Source organism: Tenrec ecaudatus, chromosome 5, assembly GCF_050624435.1.
Source record: "Tenrec ecaudatus isolate mTenEca1 chromosome 5, mTenEca1.hap1, whole genome shotgun sequence".
Classification (NCBI taxonomy): domain Eukaryota; kingdom Metazoa; phylum Chordata; class Mammalia; order Afrosoricida; family Tenrecidae; genus Tenrec; species Tenrec ecaudatus.
Genome location: NC_134534.1, coordinates 158,530,889 through 158,545,545, shown reverse-complemented (window position 1 = coordinate 158,545,545; position 14,657 = coordinate 158,530,889). Strand labels below are relative to the sequence as shown.

The window sequence follows — 14,657 nt, the reverse complement described above, 5'->3', positions numbered from 1 at the left end:
AGGATGGCAAGACATCTAATTCTCTATGGACATGATTTCAAGAGAAAGCAGTTTTGTTAGTCCAGATGACTAGAGAAACAACCCAGAGACACTCATATATATGTAAGAGAGAACTTTATATCAAGAAGTAATTATGCATCAATAAAACATCCCAGCCCAGTCCATAAGTTCACTATTAGCCCATAAGTCTGATATTAACCCACACATTCCTCTTTACACTCTCACCACATGCAATGATGGCAAATGCAGGAAGATCACAGGGTGGTGGGTGGAAAGTCCTTTGGGTCCAATGGCAGTGCATGCATCTCAAGGGCTCTAACTGCCATCAGCGTGGCTCCATGTGACTTGTCAACAGGAATGGCAAGCAGAGAGTGTGTCCTGCTTCCAAGGAGGAAGAGAGGAAGTCCCAGAATCCTCATGAGAAGGCCAAGCCCACAAGGTGGGATCACCAGGTTGTGACCTGATTGACAGACAACACCCTTTCAATCTTATTTATCAAGTTGACATGAAATTGTGTAACTACCACATTTGTCCTTGGAGAAGGACATTATACTTGGTAAAGTAGAGGGGCATCAAAAAAGAGGAAGTTCCTCAAGGAGATGGATGGACACAATGGCTGCAACAAAGGACGCAAGCATAGGAACAATTGTGAGGATGGCACAGGACCACGTGGTACAGTATTTTGTTCTGTTGTGTATAGGGTTGCTAGCGGTAGGAACTGACTCTATGGCACCGAACAAGAACATGGATGGAAATTACCCTGGATCCCTATCTCACACCATATACCTTAATGAAGGTAGCAAGAGATTTTAGATATGTAGTAGAGTTCATCGATTATATGTTTCACTATGATTGTTGGAGATATAAGACCAAAACAAAACCAGAAAACCAAACCCTTTGCCCATTGAGTTAGTTACATCACATAGACAGACATCCTATAGAACAGACGAAGTGCCTCATAGGTGTTTCAAGACTATAAACTTCAGTGGAAGCAGACTGTCACATATTTCTTTCCTAAAGTACTTATAGGTTTAAACTGTTGCTTTCCACTGGAGCACTTAACCACTGTGCCCTCCCCCAAATGCAAAATCACACTCACTGCCATCCAGTCAATTACAACTCATAGTGACTCGATTGGACATGGTAGAACTGCCCCTGTAAGTTTCCGAAACTACAACTGTTTATTTATTTTATTAAAAGATCATTTTATTGGGTTCTCTTACAACTCATAACAATCCACGCATCCATTGTATCATACATATTTGTACATATGTTGCCATCATTCTTTTTTAGACATTTACTTTCTATTGAGCCTTTGGTAACAACTCCTCTCCTTCCTCCCCTCCTGAATCCTTGATAAATTATGTTATTATTATTTTCATATCTTACACCCATTGCTGTCTCCCATCCCCCATGGTTTCTGTGTTTGTCCCCCTGGAGGGGGTGGTGTGGTTATGTGTTGATCACTGTGTTGGGTTCCAGCTTCTCCTCTTCTCCCATCTTCCCTTTAGCCTTCTGCTATCACTATTCCCATTCCTGTTCCATGTGTCATAAGCTCTTATATCTTATCTGTGTACATGCTCCAGTCCAGTCAAAGGGAGAGGCAGCACTGGGGCAATGATAGTGAGGGGTGAGGAAGCCGCAAGGAACCAGAGGAATGTTGTGTGTTTCATCAGTGTTTTACTGTGCCCTGGTTGACTCATCACTTCCCTGTGACCCCTCTGTGGGGAGATGTCCCATTGTCCACAGATGAGCTTTGGGTCGCTGATCTGACTCTCCTCATTCTCAATATGTTTTTTTTGTTTCTTATGGGTCTTCAGATGCCTGTTACCTGGTTCTGATGACACCTCATGATCATACCGGCTGGTGTGCTTCTTCCATGTGGGCTTTGTTGCTTCTGTACTAGATGACTGCCTGTTTAACTTCAAGCCTTTAAGACCCCAGATGCTATATCTTTTAATAGCCGGGAACCATCAGCTTTCTTCACCACATTTGCTAATGCACCCATTTTGTCTTCAGCAATTATGCCAGGGGGGTGAGGATTACAGGATGCCAGTTTGTTACAACAAAGTGTTCTTGTATTGAGGGAGGATATGAGCAGAGGCCCATAGTCCTTTTACTATCTCAGTATATTGCCATGTAAAAATATATGTACATAGACCAATACCTCTATTTTTATGAATTAGTGTATTTACATATGTATGCTCCTATGCTTATGCCTCTATCCATAGCTTTGGTTCCTAGATTGTTCCTCTGTTTCCATTTACCTCCCTCCTGTCCTACCATCATGTTTTCCCTATTTCTGCCTCTTAGTACTTACTCTCAGCTAGATTGCTGTTGCTCCAACACTCCCAGGCTCTCTATGTTCTCCTTGTTAGTGATTTTAATTCCCTAGTTGGTCCTCTGTCTTCCCCTACCTCCTTCTTCCTGGAAGCCCCTCTGAGACCATCAGTCCTGTTGCTTTATCTTGGAGCTTGCTTCCCATGCCTAACTTATATAAGTAGGAAAGCCAACAATAACATACACCAAACAAAAAGATTTGTTAAAAGAGAGAAAAGGAGAAAAAAATATACATGATTCCAGGTATGTCTGCTGACCTTTTATGACTATCTCCCCACTGGTCTTGGGGAAATTCCGGGAGCTGCCCCTCCTGGTTTTAAGTCTATTTTGGAGGCTTTTTGGGGCTTTGTGGCTTTGCTTTGCTTCCGTTGCTGATCTGTTATGTTCCCTTCTTGGTTCACCCCACTGTGATGGGCATTGAGACTGCTATGTCCCATTATTGTCTTCTGTGGTGGTAAGCTCCATCAACAGGACAACATGTCTTGAGCTGTCCTCTTTGTGCCCTAGCAGCTCTATGCAGGGGTATCATCCTTCGGGCTTGGTATGCCAATATGGGGTCTAGACCAACAGTCCCTTTCTCTTTTTCCATCTTGATTTGCTTCTTTGTAAGCATAGTAGGCTGGTGGCCCCTCTCCCCAACCTGCAGGTTTAGTGTTGTCCTCTGTAGTGCATACTTCTAGGGAGGGGGTCAGTTTGGCTTTGATTGGGGCCCAGCGGTTCTCAAACTGGGTCTCGACCCCTTTGGGGGTTGAACGACCCTTTCACATGGGTCGCCTGATTCATAGCAGTAGCAAAATTATAGTTATGAAGTAACAATGAAAATAATTTTATGGTTGGGGGGGGGTTACCACAACATGAGGAACTCTATTAAAGGGTCGTGGCATTAGGAAGGTTGAGAACCACTGCTGTAACCCAGTCTTTTCAGGCATTTCTCCACGTGGTTATGTTGCCCTCATGGTGCGCTGTGGTGGGGTCTGTGTGCACACTCCCAATTCTGTGGAGACATAACCAATACTCACCCCCTGGGTGGGTTAGTGCCCTGCTCTCCCCATGCCATATCTCCCTCTCCTCCACTTTTCTCCTCCCCCTTTCCCTCTTTTCCCTTCCTTGTGTTGGATTAATATATTCCACCCAACTGCCTGTACCTGAACCTATATATTGTGAGATAAGTGGCTTTTCTTCTATACCCACTGTGTTGGTTAAACTTACCTCGGGGGACTAATGTTATACTTGACCTTTTATGGTTGTCTGATCTCGCTTTGCATAATTTCCTCCAATTCTTTACATGAACCGACATGCTCCATGTGCTCATCAGTGCTTTTTTAAGTGGTGCGTAGTGCTCTTGTGTGCATGTGCCAGTTTACTAATCCACTCCTCTACTGATGGAAATTTAGGCTTTTCCAATTCTTTGAAATTGTGAATTGGGCCACAATAAACATTGGAGCGCAGACAACTGGTTGTGGTCTCTATCTTACGTCTTTGGGGTATATGCCCAGTAGAGGGATAGCCAGATCATAAGGTAGATAAATTTCTATTTTCTTTAACTATTTCCAGATCTTTTTCTACAGAGGCTGTATGTATCTACACAACCATCAGCAATGGAGGAGAGTTCCTAGCTTGCCACATCCCCAGCAACATTTGTTGTTCTCTGATTTTCTGATTTGGGCTAACCTCAAGGGTGTTCAATGGCATCTCTTAGTTTTAATTTGAACTTTTCTTATGGCTAATGATCAGAGACTACAAACAACTCTTTATGAGAGTAGAAAGCCTCATCTTTCTTCCACAGACCAGCGGATGGTTTTGAACTGCTAACCTTGCAGTTAGCAGGCCAGTGAGTAACAGCTATACCACCAGGATGCCATTGCGCTACAAAAGGCAATAAATTGGAAATTTAGGAGATGGTGGTAAAAGATTAAGATTATGGAAATGTTGCAGTTTTTAGTAAAACCAAACTCTGCCATCAAGTTCATTTCCACTCATAGTGACTTTATAGGTTAAGTGTAGGACTGTTCGTATGGATTTTCAAGGCAGTGACTTTTTATAGGATTAGAAAGTCTAATCCTTTTTCCTAAAGAGTGGCTGATGGTTTTGAACTACAGACCTGTGGTTAGCAGCCCTATTCTTAAGGGCTGCTATGCCACTAAGACCATGAATATTGGAGAAGGAAGGAGAGAATTGAGTAGAAGCGAACAAATCAAGTAATTGAGATATCTGGATGTTGGAAGAATCATTCATTCATTCAACTTATATTTGTCTAGTGCCAACACTAGGCCAAGCATTGTCTAGGTCCTTGAAAATATTAGTAAATGCAATTGAAATTTCTTACCTTGCCAACCTTATATTCTAGTGAGGCAAGGGTGACGAAGATAAGGAAATTAATACATGTGCGCGAGTGTCTGAATGCAAAGCGGGAACCACCAAAGGTGGTTGAAAGGGACGATCTGTGAAGCAGGAGGAAAAGTGAATGTAGTGTTTTGGTAGCCAGTCAAGAGCATTGTGTCAAGTAGCAGGGATGGCTAACAGTGCCAGTGCAGATGAAGGCCATAGTTCTACGGAAAATGAAAGTGTGGTCTCATGAGAAGCCCTGGGAGTGCAATGGTTAAGCTCTTGGCTGCTCACCAGAAGATTGGGAGTTTGAACCCACTACCAAAGACTTGATAGGAGAAAGATCTGGCAATCTATTCCTGTGAAGATTCTAGCCTTGGAAATCCTTGGGTGCAGGTCTACTCTATCCTATATGGTCACGAAAAGTCACAATCAACTTGGTGACACTCAATAACAGCAAAAAAACAACAGCCCAGCACAATCTCAAGAAAAGTAGTCTGAAAAAGCAAAGCATGTACTTGAAAAGCTGTACTACTTGCTGCTGTAGTGTAATCACAAAAAATTCTCTAACTGTGACATATGAATTTATAAAATCAAAGTGAATTACATTTTTTATGACAATTCTAAGCATGTGAGTATGTATTGTGATTTTTATTTAAGCCTCAGTTATACCGAATTATAGTCTCAGTTATATTTTTAGTTCATGATACTTTTATCTTTGGCTCATGCATGACTGACTTTTACTTAGTTGTTTTTAACAATAGATTATTAAATAAGTAGATTCACAGCCAAATAAAAACTAGATCCTTGACAATAGCCTGTGTATTTTCTAATCAGAGGGTTCTGACTTTTCTGTCCTTTACAACTTCCTTATATATATATTATTTAACTTAATTTTTATTTTGTTTCCAATTTATTTTAAAGGACACGCAGTACAAAATTACTTCGGCTAATTGACTTAGATTTTTCCATCACTTTCTCTCTCTTGGATCTACCTCCAGTAAATGAATATGACATGTATATAAGAAATTTTGGGAAAAAAAACACGAAGCAGGTTAGTGCAAGATTTATTAACCAAGTGATAAAATGCAACTAAAATGTAATAAAGCAAATATATGCTTAAATGTATGTTCTTCCATAATATTTGAGTTTGGGAACAGTCTATGAAGGATAAAGCCTTAAAAAGGCAGGTGTGTGGAGGGGGAAGGCCCTGGGCAGTGGGTGGCAGGGGGGACATCTTTTCATCACAGGCACTTATCAACCCAGAGAGATTATGGAAATAAGAAATCTACATAGACTTCCTAAAAGCATTTCGGACCTTTGATAAATGAACCTTCAAAACATGATCTATAGGTGGGAGGGTTACATTTCTAACATTTGAATACAACTTTATGCTTTATTTAAGGTCAAACAAAGTCAGATTTTTAGAATTTTTTATTTGGTTTCTGGTAAGGATATAGCAGTTGTACTCATCTGTATAGAATTCTTATATAATTCCAGGATCGGTTAACTATTGCTGTTATTATATTCCAGATCTCTCCCAATTCTGGATGTACTGTAATATCTAAAATCACATCTTGTTTGTTTTTCTAACTTGTTTCTCTCGCTGATCTCGAGCTCAGTGTGCAAACATGCTTTCCTGCTCCTGTCTCTACTTACCTAACTGCTATTCAAATCCAAGGCCTGTTCTCATTATGATTCCTTCCTAATGACTTAATGCTGAATTTGGTCTTTTACTCCACAGTTGATACAAGTCATCCCTTGCCATGTTTTACTTCCCTATCAAGTTTCTAGTCATTGATAGTCCAACTTCCCAACAAGGCTGGATGGTGTTTTGAAGTCAGGAATCATGCTTTACCTTTTCCTTAGAGCTGACCAACCCTTCCAGACCACTAGCACTAGCACCGTGGGAGAAAGAGGAGGCTTTCTGCTTCCACAAAGGTTTACAGTCTTAGAAACCCCAGGGCCAGTTCCACCCTGTGAGTAGGGCTGTAGGGAGTCAGAATGGACTAATGGCAGTGAGGTGTTTCTTTGTAATGTCTCTGACAGTGAGTAGCATCACTCTTAACCTGATATGTTAAATATAGTCAATAAATAATACTCTCTTAATTGGAAGAGGGCGACAGCATGAAACTCAAGAAGCTGACAGTTTTAATCTTGGCTTTGCTGCTGACTCACTCTGTGACCTTGCTTGTTTCCTCATCTCAAAGCCCTTGGTAACAAAGCTTTCTTTATTAAGAACGAAATGTCAGCATAAAACTTTAAAGTGGCATGAAACAGGAGGACGAAGGAAGGTCGGGGTATCGATAGTTAATCCAGATTCTCCCATCTAAGTGATGAAGTATTATTGCTGCCGGTGTCCTGAATGTGTGGCTGACCCGTCTTGTCAAACACACACCAGTGTTTCTGGAAAGTATTCGTGTGTATCTTCTGTGCCAATAGAAATGCCTCTTGTTAATATCTCTACTTCAGTCATGTATTTCGATCCTGCTGATAATTAGTCTTTTAAAAGCCAAGTGTAAGATCAATAAATGTGATGAAGTCTGATGGGGCAGCTCTGTTTGAGCAACTTTTAAAGTAGGGTGGCGCAGACTGGGAATTGACCTTCAGATGGCTAACTCTTAGTGACATTTCTTGTGGACTCTAACCTTGTAAATGCCTGACTCATACGACTTTAAGAGGTTTCTGGGGTGGTGTAATCATATTTGTTACTAAGTATCTTCTTCATGGAGACAGAATTTCCATATTAAAAATACTGCTCATTTGTATCATATTACATTAGAAATTTTTTATTGGAATAAAAAGGAATATATCCTTTTGAAAAGAAAAACAATTGTGGTTTGATTTTTACTAAATCAGTGTGCTCTAAGAGGCTAGGGTGTGAGCAGAGATTGTTTGATAATACTTTGAAAACACTTTTGGAAATCAGATACCTTATCTATCTAATACTTCAGATACTGAAAGTCCTTGTGTAATTGTTATTTATGTCATAATACTTATTTTTATTGCCACCAAGATTATCACTATTAGCTTTACTTTTTTGTTATTATTTCAATAAAGAAAAATTGTTCTGAATTTATTACCAAACATTAATAACCATTTACATTTATACTTCTAGAAAGTGAGGTAAAATATAAGAAAACATTTGTCAATTCAATACTTTTTGCATGTATAATTCAATGACAATTATTACATTCTTAATTTTATTTAGCCATTACCATTATTTTCTAAATTATTCCACTACTGTTAGCAGAAACTCAGCACTGCTAAGCAGTAAAATCCCTTTCTGCTCTTCTCCAAGCCCTGGTAAACACTTTTATTTTCTGTGTGTTTGCCTATTTCATATCAGTGAGATCATATAGTATTTGCCCTTTTCTGCCTGACTTATTTCACCCAGCTTACTGTTATTAAAAAGGAGCCCTGGTGGTGTAGTGGTTATTCATTGGGCTGCCATCTAAATGGTCAGCAGTTAGAATCCACCAACAGCACTTTGGGAGAAAGACTGGGCTTTCTACTCCTGTAAATAGTTACAGTCTCTGAAACCCACACGAATTTGCTATGAACCAGCACTGACTTCATGGCAGCAGGGTTGGTTTTTTTTTTAATGTTTTTAAGGTTTATTCATGTTGTGGCATGTTTATATCTCCTGTGGCTGAATACTATTCCCTTGTGTGTATATGCCATCTTTTGTATATCTAATCCTTTTAGTTTTTTGTATATCTAGTTGTTTTAGTTGTTTGCCATTTTGAACTATTGTGAACAGTGTTTCAGTGAAGTTCCTGTGCAGATTTCTGTGTGCCTTTCTGATTGCAGCTCTTCTGGGCAAGTACTCAGGATTGGGATTACTGGATCCCACAGTAGTTCTGTGTTCAGCTCTGTGAGGAGCTGTCAGCTTGTCTTCCAGATTGGTTGAACTAATTTGCATTTCCACCAGCAACGGATGTGGTTTTGACTTTTCTACATCTCGCTAACAACTTTTATTTTACTAAAATGATAACACTAATAAATCATAGCTATTCTAGTGGGGATGGGGACACTATCTTACTGTGGGTTTGAGTTGTATCTCCTTAAAGGACATAGGGTCTCTCACAGTCAGAGCCAACTTGATGGCACCTAACAACAACAAAGGCGCTTTGGTGGCATAGTGCGTTATGGGTTGAGCTACTAACTACCGGGTTAGCAGTTCAAAACCTCAAGCTTCTCCAAGGGAAAAAGATGAGGCTTTACTCCTGCAAAGTTTACAGCCTGGAAAACTATCTAGGACAATTCTCTTCTGACTTTTGGGGGTTCCTTTGAGTTGGAATCCATTTAGCGACAATAAGTAGGGTTTGTAATGGCCAATGAAGGAGCCATTGTGATGGAATGATTAAACTCAGCAGCTAACCAAAATGTCAATGGTGTGAGCCCATCCATTTTCAGCTCCACAGGAGAATGGCCTAATAATCTGTTTCCAAAGGATTCTAGCCAGTTAAATCCTCCTGGGCACTTTTGTCCCATCACATCAGTCATTATGAGTCAGAACCAACTTGACCCTGAGCAACAGCACATTGGCTGGTAACACTGAGCACTCTTCATGTGCTTGTTCGCCTCTGTAATGAAATGTCTGTTCAAGTCTTTTGTCCATTATTTTTGTCTTTGGTTGTTAAGTTGTAGGATTTCTTTATGTCTTCTGAATATCAGTTATATAATTCATTCCCCCAAATTATCTCCAGATTTGGGGGTTGTCTTTTCCCTTTGCTGATAAAAGTCCATTGGTGAGCAACATGCCTTTATTTTTTTTTAAAGGCATATGTTCAATACAATGAAGATAATGTTGAAAGGGACATTCAGACAGAAGAAATAGAGACTAGGGAAGTGTGGACCCAGCATCCAGGAGAAAGTGCTATTGTATCTGGAGGTAAACATTTCTTTGCTCTTGGTCTTTGTTTTCCCCTCCCTTTATTATATTTTTCTGTTCTTTTTCATTACATCTTTTTTGATATGGTTACTAGTCTATGAGAGGGAGAATACCCAATATTCTTTTCGAGGATAATTTTACATAATTAGAAGGATTTTAATTTTGTTGAACTTCACGACTATGGTGAATTAGAAACAAAGTTCGAGGTATGTATGAAGACAAGGGGTAAGTGAAGTATTTTTACTGGAGTTCTAGTTCATACATTCACAACATGGGTAAACATGTCTGTGATTAGTGGATGGCTGAAAACAAGTTCTCTTTGTGATACGTTTGTCCTCGCCTCGTTAGGGCACCCGTAGAAAAGGTCGAATTGAAAGGGATGTAGGGCCAGTTCCCTTCAAGGCACCGTGAGCAGTGCAGAAGGGGATAGAAACTATTTTTTTTTTTTTTGGATTGCCAAGGGGTCATCTTGATAGATTTTCTTGAAGGACATAGGCCAATCATGGGGGCTTATTGGGAAGAAGTTTCATAAAAGCCAAAAACTGCTGTCAGGAATTGTTTTCCCCATCATGACAGTGGTACTGGCTCATTGCTTGAGGATAGCAAGGGCTGTCCTATGCTAATTTATTTGGGAAAACTTACTCCACTTGCCCTACAGCACTTATTTTGCCCCTTGAGACTTTCTTCTTCTTCCTTTTTTGGTTCCCCAAACTTAGAGAACATTTAAAAGAAACACGATTTGAATCCCTCGAGGATCCCAAACTACCATTTGAGTGTAGTCTAAATCACAGAGTACAGAATTCTTTGTGGAGAAAGGATTAGAGAGAAGGAAACATTGCCTTCAGAAGTGTATAAATGATGTGGAATTTATATGGGGAAATGATAGCTTCACATTTTGATATTTTTGTTTAATGTTTCTATAATTTTGTTGCAATACTTTTTTACTTACTCTGTATGTGTGCATATACCCACAAGCATTTTCCTTTTTTAAATTTTACAAGCCACAGCCAGATACACCAATTATTTGTTACTTTCCCTCGTCTTTATTTTCCTCTATATCTTTCATAAATAATAAAATTCCATTTTTAACTTATAACTACAGGCATCAAAATTTTAGGTTGATTCTTAAGGGCGTATTCATGCACTTGGCTATGTCAGAATATTCCATTGAAAAATATGCCCAGAGTATATTATTTTAATGTATGACTTAACCCTATAACTCTGTGCCGGCATACTGATTAAGTGATTGCCATAAAATAGCCAACATTTAGGTGTAGAGTTAAGATCAACTTAATTAACATTTAAAATGAAGTAGGCACTCTAGTTGTCAGCAGGCTGGATGTACACAGAGCCTGGCAGCCCGTGCCCCTGCCACTAGAGCCTTCCTGCCCCTGGCCTCCCCAGCCTTCTCTGGAGTCATCTTGATGTATCTTCATGGGGCTTTCACAGTGATCCCTGATTGGCGGGCCCAGTGAGCAGGCTTCATATTAAACTGTTGAAATACAGAAGGCGTTAGATCAGTATTTGAGGTGTGACCTGGGCCTGTGACTAAGATTTGTAATGTTTTTGGTTGTTTGTAAAATTTTTATTTGTAATCATAAAAAGATTCTTCCTGTCAAGCAACCATTTTACAAATGGAATTTTGGAACATACTCTGTTCTTAACTTGGGGACAGTCTGTTCTCATTAAGTATAGAATATTCATATTTTAAGTACAGTTTCAAAGTTTGTTTTATCAGTATAGATGGAAGGTTCTCAGAATGAAGAGTACTCTATCAAGTACTCTACTTTTATGTAGCTCTGAAATGCTCTTTTTTCTAGTAATCTTTCATATGAGGACTGAGCCGCTAAGGCAGGGATGCTGCTCCCTGTGCTCAGGGAGGCCTTACTGTAAGGAAGTAATAGACTTATATTTAAGTTTGACATATGTGGCTAATCATGATCCCTCTAACTACATTCTCTCATATATTCAGTTTATGACAGTACAAAACCAGAAGATAGCATTGTTTTAATAAACTAGGAAAATATCACTAGTGGACCTGGAGAGTGAAATGTAAAATTTTCTGACATTTTTCTTTAGTTCTTAACATTTATTTATCACACCTCTTTGAGCTCTAAGGTGCATCTATTACATATGGTTTTATAGAGTTCATATTGTTAATTTTATTTCTTTTCTTTCAAGGTAGTGAAAATAAAGAGATTTCTGATGCTACTATTATACCAAAGATTGATACACCCAGATTATCTAACTTTCTCCGAGCCGCTTGTCAGGTATAATCTATGTTCTATGTTGTATTTTACGGGTAAGTGCCTAAAGTGTTATACATCGAAATACAGGAGCTACTGAAATATAACTTTTGTTTTCTTGGATAAACAAAATCTGTTTTTCATTTGAAATATTATTGTTTTTAATAAACTATCACTAGCACATTCATTAAGCCTCTGTGTGCAAAATGACACCACACAAATGCACATCAAAGATAGTAACATCATTGAATTTTATGCGTTGTGCTATTGATTGCTATGTTTAAAAATAAATATAGGCTAAAACAAACAGCATGTTAAATTGGCAAAGCAAGCATGCATCTAGAGTCTGAGAAACAAAGGAATTCAGGATTGCCAAAACTGGTCATGGCACTTTTCTAAACATATGGCGGCAGTGGAATGATGGATTCCTGTGTACTCAGTGCACAGCGTCAGCTTCAATAACTGTCAACTGAGGACCAGTTTTGTTTCATCGTTGCCCCATCCTTACAGACACACCCTCTCCCTCACCCTACCATCCCTTCAGTTTGACACAAATCCCAACCATCCTGTTATTTCCTCTGTACTGTTTCAGCATGATCTTTGAAAGAAAAGGACTCAATGTTTGTAATAGCTTTTTAATGTCATCAACTATAATGTTAGTGTTTAAATTTGTCAATTGTTAATTATTTTTTAACAGAAACCAAGAATTTAAAGTGTCAATAAATGTAGAACACAGTTAAACCATGGTGTATGAACTTGGGAAAAGCCAGTTTCTCAAACATTCTGACTTCTATTTGTATTGGTTATTAGCGCAGATAAATTCTTTCTCAGTGCTGTTATTCTACAGGAATGATGTGGTTTATGACAAGAGGATAATCACTCGCTATAACATTGAAAAAATGTTTTCTCAGCTTCCGCTTTAGTGTAAGTGAATGAGGCACTAAGAAGAGAGAGCCCTGGCTCCAGGCTGAAAAGTCTGGGAAAGGTGGGTTGTGACAGGAGGCAGAGAGACAGGACATGAAGTGAGAATAGACCCAAGGTCAGGGTGAAGCTAGGATACTCCATGTAACAAGCTCCACTTCCCTCTGCAGTCATTCTTACACCGACTCTTGTTGACTTTTCATTAAGGATTTCTTCTAGATGTGTGTATTTCCATTACCAATGCTACCATTCTAAAAATTAATGTGCTAGCTCATAGATAGTGATTTTCAGTGTACTTTTGATTTTTGCTCAGTGAGAACAACAGAGATGGGATGTACTTGATGCTTCTTTACACTTCCTTTATTTAATTAAAGACGGTGCTTAACCCTCTTTTCCTCTGATTTTGTAACAACATTTATCTAAAAATTGATGTCTGGCACTCAATCATGGCTCTCCTGTGGATTCTTTGTTTCTTAGAACTTTATCGATCGTTACTGTTATGCAGAAGGAAAACTATGATCTCTTATTTTCATATTACTGTATTGGGGAAGTTTACAAAGCAAGTGAATTTTCCGTTCCCAAGATACTTCCTTATATAGTTATGCAGTTACATGGAGAAATGGACAAAAGGATCATATTTTTGAAAAGATGATAGATTTTGGAATGTTTGATTAAAGAATCATCACTTATATTTAAAAGGTGATTGCTGTTTTGCTTGAAGAGGATCGTGTGACAGCAGCACCTGGTTGGAACATCAAGGCTCAAGAAAACACCCTTCTTTTTAGTGACAGTTCCTCTCAGTTGAACACTAGCCTGCCATTCCTTCAAAGTAAGAAACCTTCCTTGAATGTGTGTCTACCCTATCTACTAAACTGTTATGTTGCAGAAATAATCTTTAACATTACCTTGTGTTAATTTGGTAAGCTTATTACCTATAAAACAGAGGAGAGACTTGGTTGCTTCAGAACCTAAAAGTGAATGATTAAATGGTTAGTTTTTTCCTTAAAATGTGTGCAAAACACCAGCCTACCCTGACACAAACACTGAAGACAAAACAGGTGCATGGACAAATGTGATGAAGAAAGCTGACGGTGCCTGGCTGTCAAAATATATAGAATCTGGGGTCCTATAGCCTGGAAGATGATAAACAAGGGGCCATCTAACTGAGAAACTTCAAAGCCCACATGGAAGAAGCACACCAGCCTGTGAGATCACAAGTGTCAAAGGGATCAGGTATCAGGCATCAAAGACCAAAAAAAATCATAGCATTGTGAATGAGGGAAAGTGTGGAGTGGGGACCCAGGGCCCGTCTGTGGGAAATTGGACATCCCCTTGCAGAAGGGCTGCGGGAAGGCGATGAGCTACTCAGAGTGCAGTGTAGCAATGATGAAATATGCAATTTCCCTCTAGTTCTTGAATGCTTCCTCTACCACCCCCACTCCCCCATCATGATCCCAGTTCTACCTTACATATCCGGCTGGATTGGAGGATATTCACTGGCACAGATAGGAACTGGAAATACAGGGAATTCAGGACAGATGAACCCCTCAGGACCAGTGGAGAGAGGGGAGATATCGGGAGAGTGGAGGGAAGCTGAGGGAGAAAGGGGGAACAGATTACAAGGTCTACATATAACCTCCCCGGAGAACAGTCAGCGGAGAAGTGGGTGAGGGAGACGTTGGATGGAGTGAGATATGACAAAATAATAATTTATGAATGATCAATGTTTCAGGGGGAGGGGGGACCGGGAGGCAGGGGGAAATGAGGAGCTGATGCCAAGGGCTCAAGTAGAAAGCAAGTGTTTTGAGAATTATGATGGCAACATATGTACGAAAGTGCTGGACACAATTGATGTATGTATGGATTGTGATAAGAGTTGTATGAGCCCCTAATAAAATGATTTTTTAAATGTGTGTAAAAATAGCCTT

General features: G+C 39.5%; 1 protein-coding gene across 2 annotated transcripts in view; it reads left to right on the top strand.

Moving 5' to 3' along the window:
* The window catches only part of DYNC2I1 (dynein 2 intermediate chain 1), a 100,202-nt gene that overhangs the window by 45,534 nt on the left and 40,011 nt on the right, over positions 1-14,657 (top strand). For both annotated transcript variants that reach the window (XM_075550161.1, XM_075550160.1), the window contains 4 exons: positions 5,590-5,719; positions 9,451-9,562; positions 11,744-11,832; positions 13,429-13,558. In XM_075550161.1, coding sequence (XP_075406276.1) covers positions 5,590-5,719; positions 9,451-9,562; positions 11,744-11,832; positions 13,429-13,558 — 461 coding nt within the window. The remainder of the gene's footprint in view (positions 1-5,589; positions 5,720-9,450; positions 9,563-11,743; positions 11,833-13,428; positions 13,559-14,657) is intronic.